General features: G+C 46.1%; 1 protein-coding gene across 1 annotated transcript; it reads right to left on the reverse strand.

Annotated features, from left to right (window-relative positions):
• Positions 1-727: 727 nt before the first annotated feature.
• On the reverse strand, positions 728-7,753 carry LOC119646458 (D-3-phosphoglycerate dehydrogenase). The gene is made up of 7 exons (XM_038046908.1): positions 7,506-7,753; positions 7,396-7,446; positions 1,807-1,961; positions 1,498-1,717; positions 1,265-1,397; positions 986-1,204; positions 728-920 (listed from the first exon to the last, which is right to left on the reverse strand). The coding sequence occupies exons 1-7, from the start codon at positions 7,587-7,589 to the stop codon at positions 781-783; spliced, it is 1,002 nt and encodes a 333-aa protein (XP_037902836.1). The 5' UTR covers positions 7,590-7,753; the 3' UTR covers positions 728-780.
• Positions 7,754-10,991: the final 3,238 nt, after the last annotated feature.

Consider the following 10,991-nt stretch of genomic DNA (forward strand, 5'->3'; position numbering starts at 1 on the left):
CTAAGAGAAGCGACAATAAGCAAGCGAACACTAGCGACCATCAGATGGTGATCCTTTTTGAGGCCGATATCAGCATCTCTTTTGCTACGCGTGTTCAGAAGACAACTGCTAAATCTACTGGTGACCGCAAAATGGTCAATCTGATTACCCGTATGGTGACAGATCTTAATGTAAGCTCCGTGCTCGAGCACATGCCAATGACGAGTCAGTGGAAGCTACAGAAATCCTCAAACCACCAACCATTATCGTTACGGTCGCCAAAACCGTATTTCCCCACCACAGGTGTTGTCAGAAACCAGCTTGGCATTAAGATCACCCATTACGTTCACAACATCGACTTTAGGAAGCTTCTCCTGGACGACGTGTACTTGCTCATAGAAAGCATGCTTCCTTGGAAATGTCCGTTGGTGCAGAGTACTGTAGAATTGTGACGCTCCTTAACTTGGATGGGTATCAGGTTAAGAGAGTGCCCCTTGCGGTAGCCGTGAGTAAGATTCCGACACCGGATTGGATAGCTTAGCTTTTCAGAATACCAAGGTAAGATGACGACACCAAGGCTACACCTCCTTAAGATTTGAATCAAAAGAAACCTCGAATGAGTCGGCGATCGAGAATCTTCCCTACCTCGGGTCTGAGATAGAAGAATTCAACCCTATTACTGTCTCTATTTCTGTACTACTTAAAGGATCTCTCAAGAAATTTGATAAATACAAAAAAACAATTTCAATAACGTTTTCAAGTCAGTCCTTTAATTTTCCCATGGAATGATATGCAATATAATTACAGATTATATTTTTTGAGAACATCCCTGTTAACAACCCCCAAATAGCTCGTATACTTGTCAGATTTTCCAGTTAATGCGATAAATTGTTCAGCTACTTCCACAGCTACGCGAACTTGAGCCTCCGAGGTACTGGCACCTGTAGAAAAAAAGATTCACGCACTCCGTTTTAAGATATTATTCGTAGTACTACAAGATACTTACCTAAGTGAGGTGTTGCAACTACTTTGGGATGTTGAATTAGTTTCTTCGTTACTTCTGACTTCGGTGGCTCTTCTGGGAAGACATCCAAGGCAGCTCCGCCGCATTTACCACTCTCCAAAGCCTCAAGTAAGGCAGCCTCATCTATGATACCTCCTCTGGCAACATTTATAACTTTAACTCCTTGCTTGCACTTGGCTAGGGTTGCGCTTGATATTAAATCTAAACAGATTTATGGAAATTGATAATACATTTTTCAGACTTTTATTTTAGGGAGTTTACTTCTAGTTTCCGGAATCAGAGGAGTATGGACTGTTATATAATCTGCTTGAGGCCAAATCTGGTCTAACTCCAGTTTAGAAATATTAGCAGCTTTAGCTTCTTCAGCGGTTGTAATGGGATCATATCCAATGACCTAAATATTGGGAATAAATAAAGTTGTCAAAAAGACGATTTCAAAATATATCGGAGGATCTCGAAATGACTGACTTGTTTAACATTAGACCAATGTTTACCTTCATTCCAAAAGCATTCATTCGGATTCCAACCTCTCGACCAATTCGGCCTAATCCAATCACGGCCAAAGTTTTACCATACAATTCAGTTCCACTGTACAATTTTCGATCCCAACGTCCTTCTTTCATGCTTTGACCAGCTGGAACAATTGGACGAGCTAAGGTTCCAATAAGCAAACATGTTAGCTCGCAAGCAGCAATGGAGTTTCCTCCAGGAGTGCTGAAAAATTCAACATATATTATAATCACCATTTCCAGGGGAAGATTATAGCCTGGGCCTTTAAGCAAATTAGACGATCAAGGACTTACTTTAATACGATTATATTTTCTGCTGTTGCAGCAGAAATATCAATATTGTCAACCCCGGCACCAGCTCGTCCTACAGCTTTGAGACTCCCAGATCCTGCTTTGATCACATCTGCCGTTATTTTCGTATCAGATCGGACAATCGCCGCATCGAAATCCTGAAATTATAAAGACAAAATTCACATATAAAGATAGTACGATCAATTATGAAAGAATTTGTTTTAAGGAATGTTCCGCGGGGTATAAAAAGGTCGGAAGTCCGCCCACGAAGTCATCAGTTCGCTCCGAGTTCTCCGGAAGAGTTATCATCTGAAGAAGAATGAAACACGATCCCTTCGGAACTGAAGGATGTAAATGTGACCTTCCTCGAAAAAATCGAAGCACTAAAACAGAAGAACCCCGCCATGGCTCAGCAACTGGATTGCCAGCAGGGCAGCATCAATCAATTGGAGGAGCGCTTGGTATCTCTCGAAAGGAAAATGCAAGTATCAACGTCGGGGCAACAGCAGCAGTAATAATAACGCCAGGAACAACTTCAACGTCAATATCAGCAACAACAGGACCGCAAGGAGAAGGAGGAGAGATGTGCCTTGAAGTACTGATCGAAGAAGAGGAAGTTGACGAATTCAACTTCGTGCAGCGGAAGAAGAGAAGGACACAAAAAATAAGGTCAGTGTTAGTCGTGTAAGTGCCACTCCCCCAAACTCACAGGCAAGGTGCCTGTCCCCAACTACCAGCCCAAAAAAGAAAAAAATCCACCCATCACTGGGTACAAAATTAATGTACCTCAGTTCCTCCGAATTCTAAAAGAAAAGGGGTTGAAAGCAACCCTAAAGAATACGAGGACCGATAGGATCCTTATCTTTGCAGAGCATCGAAGATCATGTGGCGATCTTCAAGCTTATTAAAGAAAATGGCACAACTAGCGCCCCACCAGCCTTATGGACTCAGTCCTTAGTAATCCACGATCTCCACAGAGAGACAGACCTGGCTGACATAATGCCTGAACTCAATGAAGAATATTCGCACTTGGAGGTCAAAAGTGTGACCAACCTGGATCTCGTCGACCAGATCCTGCCAGCAACGAGCTTTTTCTCTTGTTTATTTATTGATCTGTATTCTGTCATCATGGTAGATGCCTCCTCCCGGTCGTTTAGACGTTGTGTTAAGCGACGGAGTCTATGACAATCTTTCCGGAGTTCTGCAATTTCCAACGTCCACCAATACGTAGAAGATTTGCCACGTCTCGATGTTTTCCTGGGTATGGGGGCTCCGCAGGCCATCGTTAGCAGGTTCATAACTGAATTTACGACAGTATCAGCTGCAGCGTCACCACTCCCAGGAATACCCTCCAGCGCGGCCCCATCTGCTCCAACAGTTTCGATAAATCTCCCGATGTTCACCTTCGCAACGTTCCATGCACAGAAAGAACGCCGGGATGACCCACCACTTCGAAGGCAATGTATGGATTGATGATCGGTTGCCAAGAAATCTTTCAGAACTCGCTACCCGTTCACCAGGGACACCAGTGGTTCCGACGCGGATGTTACGTCTGGAATGCTTCCTTTGCAGTCTGGGCGTCGAAACGTTGGGGTGGATCCGGTGTTTAAAACTACCAGTCCTGTTTTCGCCACCATTTCAAGAGATCGTTTCCCTCTGGAGTCTGAGTGAGTCATGCCCCATTCAAGTGCCGTGGCACTGAAGTCAAACCGACCAGGATCCGCCCCTTTGTGCCCAAGATAGTGTCTTCCAAAGCATCAAGCCTGCGTCGAAAATCTGGCATCGTCTCATTCGGCATAAGATAGACATTGAAAAACGTAATCCCTAAACATCGAATCAAGACAAAGCCGTCCCCTCGCCCTTGGGCAAGAACCCTAAGGAGGGTGCCGCCCCGAAACCAGATTGTAGAAGTACCTGATATCTCTGGGTGCCATGAAACTGGGTCCTTGTTTCGGTACTGCTCACTGATGAGCACTAAATCAGCTTTGCTCTCCGCAGCGATCTGCGCTAGCAACTCGTGGGCGGTTGCACTCCGGTGCATATTAATTTGTAGGATGCGAATCATGTTGACTGCGCCCTAGCTCTGAAGACTGGACACCGCTCCGAGTTCGCAGTGTGAGCAATGTTCTCATTAAACGCGCCACTATCGCTACATTGGACGCATCTTTCCTTTTCGCTGCAGGTGTTCGCTTTATGGCTTGCCTGACCGCATTTGCGGTATGTTGTTCTTCTGTGAGGTCCCCGACAGGTTGCAAACATGTGTCCATAATCCAAGCATTTACAACATTTGGTTGAAATGGTCCGGATTCGTATCCTACCAATTCTGATTTTCCGGCTGTTTAGAAGGTTCCTCGCATATTACTCCGCCAATTCCACTAAAGCGAGTTTTTGGCCTCGATAGTTTCCAGAGATGATACCAATCCGGACATAGATTACCTCCGGACATTCGCGTTCGATGGCCTCTTCTACCTCGTTCTTTTCTGTGAGGCAGTCAAGGTCTCGAATTTCCAAAGACCGCGTGGGTTCCAGGAGCCCCTTGACTGCTTCAAAGAATGTAACTTTATTTGTTGTCCTCCAGTGTGGTTCGACTAGGACTCCACCACCCTTCATTTTACGAATGGAAGAGACTTCTGCTTCGCTATCTTCGGGTTTGATCTTGTAACGGATTTCGCTGAGGACTTCCGCATAAGTCTTGCCTTCCGCCAGTTTAATAAGGCGAGCTAGCGGTTTAGTCCTCCTTTGTCTTCCCACCTTTTTTTTGTGCACCGGCCTTCGTGTCCGCCTTAATTGCAAGCAGAGCTTTTTCTGATGATGCGGAGTGTTGTTGCCTCTTATCCCTCTTCGCCTTCTTCTTTTGAGCTCTGGAGAGTACTTAAGTGAAGTCTTCTTCAGATCCCCCTTCCTCCTTTCGTTTTTTCCCCAGTTCGCTCTCCAACGGGCTGTCTGCGATCCGTTTGGCACTCGCAGTGCTTTTATCGGAAGGCGCAGTTGTTTCTACTTCCCGCGAATTTTCTTTTACTTTCCATAATAATGATAATCGTTGGCGCAACAATCCATATTGGATCAGGGCCTTGAAATGTGTTAGACCACTTCATTCAAGGCCGTAATGGTACACTACAGCACACTGCAGGAGGCAATGTGGTCAGCATTGAGCTCGCCCAAGATTATTACCCTGATTTTAACTCAGGTACTCATTCACAGCCGAGTCGACTGGTATCCGATGTCAAACCACGATACAAATTCCACTGCCACCAGTGAGATTTCAACCGCGACCTTCCGTACGACAGCCTCCATGTCCGCCTATAATATGAAATTCTGTCCAGGAACTACTCCAGCTCCTTTGGCCCACTTTTCACCCCTTTGCTCACGCTGAGGCAAGCGACGTTCCTTATATTCGTGCTCACCATTTAAGTTTTTTACCGGCGCATCGGCTGCAGTAGTCAGGAACGGGTATACCCTCGGGGACAAAGCCACTACCCCAGTTCCCTGAGCCCTGGCCTACGATTAGCTGATCCCGTAACTCACGGCCGGATCAGGACTCGCACGGGGCAACGCCGTCTATCAATACCGGTTCAACGCACACTACTCGCCCAGCTAAGGTAGCCCAACTGACACCTTGACGAGTTGTAGACAGGACTCCTAGTTTGTCCCGGCGTGTATCGGTCATTATCAGTTCGGTCTTCGCCGAAAAATTTCTCGAGGCTACTACCTAGAATACAGGTATTATGCCAACTAGGGAGTCAGAACTACTTGCTTGGGCACCTCGGGGACGCCACTCCCGGTATCGTAAGCGACCCGTTAAGGATCGTTCTCGACCCCTCAAGCATTATCGCTACGATCACCAAGACGGTACTTCCCCATCACATGTCCGAGCAAGGTGTTGCCAAAGCCCACCTTGGCGTTCAGATCACCCATCACGATCACAATATTCTGCTTAATAAGAATCCCCTGAACTACATGTAATGGCTCGTAGAAAGCATCCTTCTCCACTAAATCAGCGTTTCGTCCCCACGTACTCGAGGAGGACGATCAGACCCGAGTCAGCAAGGGACTCATCTGAAGTGGCTCTGCCACGAAGCCTCACGGCAGGTTATCTGATACCATGGGAACCGGAATGGCCCTCTGAGGGCATATGCTCCGGGAGAAATCCTGGAGGATATGCTCTCGGCCCGGTTATTTGCGGTTGGCCCCCTAGTGGGAGTTTCATGGTGGTTGTAGCTATGCCTACATCGCGGGCAGAGCTCCTCGGAGCTCAAGCGTGGAGTTGCGCTGTACAACTCGGGTGCCGTACTCCTTAGTTGCGGCAGAGGTGTTAGAAAGGCCTCGCATCCACTGGTATGAATGCTGAGCCTGCACTCAGTATAAACCAGGACCGCTATGCTTGCATGGCGGGGCTCTGATTGTGATCCCAAAATCAATCCGTGTCCGAAGAGGACCGTGGGATTATGCCTTAATTATGCCTTAAAACCCCCAGGACTTTCCACTAAATCAGGAGTCTCCGTTGGTACGTAGCATTGTACAATTGCGAGGCTCCTTAGAGATGATCCGGAATCTTGTAGCCAACCGGCTCCCAGGTCAAGAGATCGTACCTTGCGGTAGCCGTCAGAAACAACCCGGCAAGAAATTCGCATCTGCTACCACTTGGCTTTGCAGGCTTTTCAAGCACATTGCCATTATTCTGGCAACAGGGAGAGGAATGGTCCCCACAGTTCCACCATCTTCCTTCGCTTAGGCCCAGAATGTCCAGCTTATATCGTTGGAGAAAACGAGCATTCTCAGGACCCTCGCAACCGTTGTCGAGAAGTGTGCACCCATTCCAGAAACCAATTATAGTTCGTTTTCGATAGCCAAAGGGCTTCGGAGGGAGGTCAGCCCCTATTCCAGGCGCTGTTAACGCTTCGGTAGCAATAAATAGAAAATGAAGGGTAGCCTTTGCACCTTCATAAGTTCAGATAATAAGTTCATAAGTCGAGTGTAACTATCTTCTTCGACAGTTATTACTATTTTTATAATACCCCAAACAAATTGAAATTCTTTCTTTATGCACACCCATATTGATAGATAGATTTTTGCATATGCATATTCCAGCCATTACCAGCCGCCCATTCCAGTGTTCTCAAACCGTATGCAAATATTGATAAAGGCGAATAAGGGAAGTGGATAATGAATACAATTACACTTTCTAGCTCTCATCAAGTGTGGGCACAAGTTGCAGAATGAATGCATAATTTAAATGCAATCAAATTAGGTCGGGAATGCACGCCACCGACTCAAAGTGGAGTATACCAGCTCCTGGAACGCAGATACGTATCTTCCAACAAACCAAAAAGATACTTCATATTGGTCTTTCCTTCTGCATATATGCATATATAAATGGCTGCATAATTATAAGTGCACACACGAAAGTTACTTGAAGATATGCACATTCGCTAACGACGCAACATGGAACTATTTATTTTATTATCATATTTCGTCTTCATGAAGGTAATATCGATTAAGGTCGACTGTCCAGTCAACCGTAGACAAGGCAGGAACAAAATGATAGATTTCACATAAAAAAGAAATAATGGCGCCCAATAGCGGATTACTTACTTTAACTTCCTTGCAGAGTTCATCTTTGGGCAACTTCAACTTATACGTGACCTGAAAACACCAAAAACCATATAAAATCCCATTCATTTCTTAGAAACAGAAAATCTAACTTCAATTCCGTGACTTTTAAGAAGATCAACGCAAGCAGCATCCACTGCATCACAAATTAGCACTTTCTTTATATCAACCGGCATTTTGATCAGATAGAACTTTTCTGGAGCAAAGATACAAATTCACAGTTTCTCAGTCAACTGAAGACTGATCTGGCCGGTCCGGTTGGCTGGGAATGGAGTTCGGGAAAGGTTCGATGAAAAACAAGTTGCGAAGCAATCACTAAACTGGTGATCTCCCAACACTATCAGCATAATAAGTTGGGACCGCGTGCGTAAATCGCTGTGCTTATCGGAGGGGCTAGCGTCTGGGTTGCGAGCTTTCCACTTGTACATGCATTTGGATACAGTCCACTTAGTCTGCTGGAATCAATAAATACTAACTGGAAAAGTTGGGAGCTCTGAATTTGTCCAGACCCCTGCCTTTGTGTAAAATGATCGACTTTCACCGACTGAATCCTTCCATTGTTCCCAAACGTGTAATCCGATCCTATTTCCTTCAACATCATCACACAATCATAAAAGATACAGGCATATCTGCTCATAAGGCATACAAAAGATTGATCACTTGATATCAAGACGAAAATGTTCAAATTCCGACTGGACATCTAAGATGACTTGAAAATCCCAATCAATCCGGTTTCATTCACTATCAAAATGAACATGGAACAGGCTGAGCAGTTAGCCGATGACCCGTTTAAGGTTTATCAGTTGCTTACTATCCGTTGTTTGTTGGAGCGAAAATGATCGAAAACAGCAAAACAGCTCACTGGACAGCAACAACTTCCCAATCGACAACATGTTTTGGAGCTCTGAGAAGCACACTTAACCCATAAGCAGTAGTGAAATAAACAAGTTGATTGTGACTATGTAATTTTCATCGGCTTTGCGTCAGACCACGGGAGCAAAAGTCTGCAAATACGTAATTTGCCACTTTCTTCCTATGTGAACTCTTATTTGAAATTGGAATACAAAAAATGTTAGGTCTTAGATGCAATGACTATCATGCCACCTTAAGAAGGGCAACCTTCCTGATAGCTATCTTTCAGATAGCTCAAGTAACATTCCTTTAAGATGGAGATCTTGCAATATTACTCTGAAAACCCAAGCCTGCCCAAACCGCAAGCTTTTTGTATTGCTAATTTTTTTTTATGAGTGGAGTTGGAAATCACCCACTGATCCTTCCCCCCCCCCCCCCCCCCTTTACTTCTCAGCCCATATCCCCACGGGACTACTGTGAAGTATTACGCGCTTTCCGGGCTCGTTCCAGTTCGTGCAGTTATTGTTGCCTTGTGGGGTCCAGTAACTATGTTGAGGGCTTCGTTTAACAGGGACATGGACAATGGAACATAATATGCTCCGGGTCCTCGCATGTAGCGGCGCATTCGGGACAATCTGGGGAGTCATCCAATCCAACGCAATGTAAGTACTTCCTGTATCCACCGTCTCCCCTACGGAACTGCGTTGGGTCGTAATTCATTTTTCTATGCTTCCGCTCGACCCGTCTCTCAATACACGGGATCAGTGTATGGGTCCAGTGGCCTTTCTCGGAATTCTCTCACCGTTGCTGCCATCTCCTGTACAGTTCCTTCTTAGCGGCTTTCTGGAAGCGCACAGTCACTTTGGCGGATTCGCCTTCCTTCTACGGTAAAGACAGGGTTCCTCATTCGCTAGAAGATTCAAGGGAATCATCCCCGCGATGACATACACTGCCTCCTCGGATACTGTCCTATAAGCACTGCGCACCCTGAACGCGATTTGCTGGTATGCCGAACTCACCCTTCCCTGGTTCACTGTGTTATCCAGTGCACACGCCCAGACAGGGGCCATATCTCTCAATCTGTGTTGAATTCGCCTGCAATGCCTTCCTACATCAGGGTTGCTTCCACTGGCTCTACACCCCTGATCCAGCGGCCCCCATGCGACGAGTTACGGTCCACCGAGCCTCCGATCCTGTCTCACTCCAGCGCGCCTACGACGGGACATTATTCGCAGCCTTCTCAGCAAGTCTCGAATCGAAACACATCCGCCCCACTTTTTGACATCATTCCTGTCACCAACGAAGCTCCGCTTCCCGCTACTGCCATATATCCTGGCACTTCATCCATCCATACCAGTGGCTCCAAGCTAAAGGTGGCGTCCCCACATAAACAGCTCTTCATCTCCAGGCTAGCGTTCACAACTTCTACGGACGATGTTCTAGAGTATATAAGGAGCAAAGTTGGTTTACTTTCTCCTCTGTCCTGAATTAAACTCACAAAAGACAACAACACCGACCGGATCATTGCATCTTTCAAGCTTACTTATCCACACGAAGTTGATGTCCTCGGCAACCCTTCTTTCTGGCCTGAAGGTGTATTCATCAAGCTATATAAGCGCCCCAATTCGCGTGTAAATTTCAGGGCAACCCGCCTGCCTCGCCGAGCTATATAACTGGATCCATGTTCACTATCCGTCTATTTTATCAGAACGTCAGGGGTTTAAGAACCAAGCTGGGGGCCTTCAATTTATCCGCGCTGGCTCAGCAACACCATGCCATCTGTATCTCGGAAACCTGGCTAGACGATGCTATATTAAACTCCGAACTCGCCGAAGGGTACTCAACTTTCCGCTGTGACAGGGACCGGGATGCTTCTCGTAAGTCCACCGGCGGTGGGGTCCTAATTGCTATAAAGGATACACTCCCCGCCGAACTCGTCTTCCCTCCCACTTTCTTCCTTTATGTACACTTGCTCTGCCCTGAATTTCAATACCACCAAAAACTCCTTGCGCTCTCGATCTCTTCCTTCCCAACCTCCACGAGCGCCACCTCTCTTTATTTCCTTGCACATCCCCGTATGTCAAAACCGACGCTCACCACCCCGCGGTTGAATTTGAAGCAGAGCTCCCTGGTTCGAAACCCAAAACCAAGCGTAAACTCATTAAGTTCAACTTCTGCAAAGCCAATTTTGACGGTCTGAACTCAGGTTTAGCGTCTTTCAACTGGGTACGTATATTAAGCAATTCATCGCGTGATCAAGCTCTTAACACCTCCTATTATACAATATCCTCTCTGATCTCCTCTCTTGTTATGTCCCTTCTTCCTCTCCCTGCCTACATTCGTACCCAACTTGGTTCACAACGGAAGTTCATATTAACATTCGCTTGAAAAATAACTGCGGAAGGTTTCGTGAAGCATAGATCAACGGCTTCAAATCTTCTGGTCTTTACCAATTTTGTTGCTAAATTCTTGAATTCACGACAGGAGGTACATGCTATTATACTAATTTCTCCAAAGCCTTTGACACCGTGGACCATCACATTCTCCTCTCTAAACTTTCGTCGCTAGATTTCCCTCTCTCAGTCATCTCCTGGCTTTCCTCCTATCTTTCATACCGTTCCTGAAAAGTTTCTTTTCATGCTCACTCATCTGGTTCCTTCTCTCCTTCCTCTGGTGTTCCCCAAGGCTCCACACTTGGCCCCCTACTCTTCCTGTGTTTTATCAAT

The sequence above is a fragment of the Hermetia illucens genome, chromosome 1 (assembly GCF_905115235.1).
Source record: "Hermetia illucens chromosome 1, iHerIll2.2.curated.20191125, whole genome shotgun sequence".
Taxonomy (NCBI): Eukaryota; Metazoa; Arthropoda; class Insecta; order Diptera; family Stratiomyidae; genus Hermetia; species Hermetia illucens.

What these genes read in the sequence shown, in the direction of transcription:
- LOC119646458 (XM_038046908.1), bottom strand. Translation starts at nt 7,589, where the DNA reads ATGCCGGTTGATATAAAGAAAGTGCTAATTTGTGATGCAGTGGATGCT. An exon ending in AACTCTGCAAGGAAGTTAAA is followed by an intron (nt 1,962 to 7,395) that starts GTAAGTAATCCG and finishes TTATAATTTCAG; the next exon opens with GATTTCGATGCGGCGATTGT. An exon ending in AGTTGCAACACCTCACTTAG is followed by an intron (nt 921 to 985) that starts GTAAGTATCTTG and finishes TTTTTTCTACAG; the next exon opens with GTGCCAGTACCTCGGAGGCT.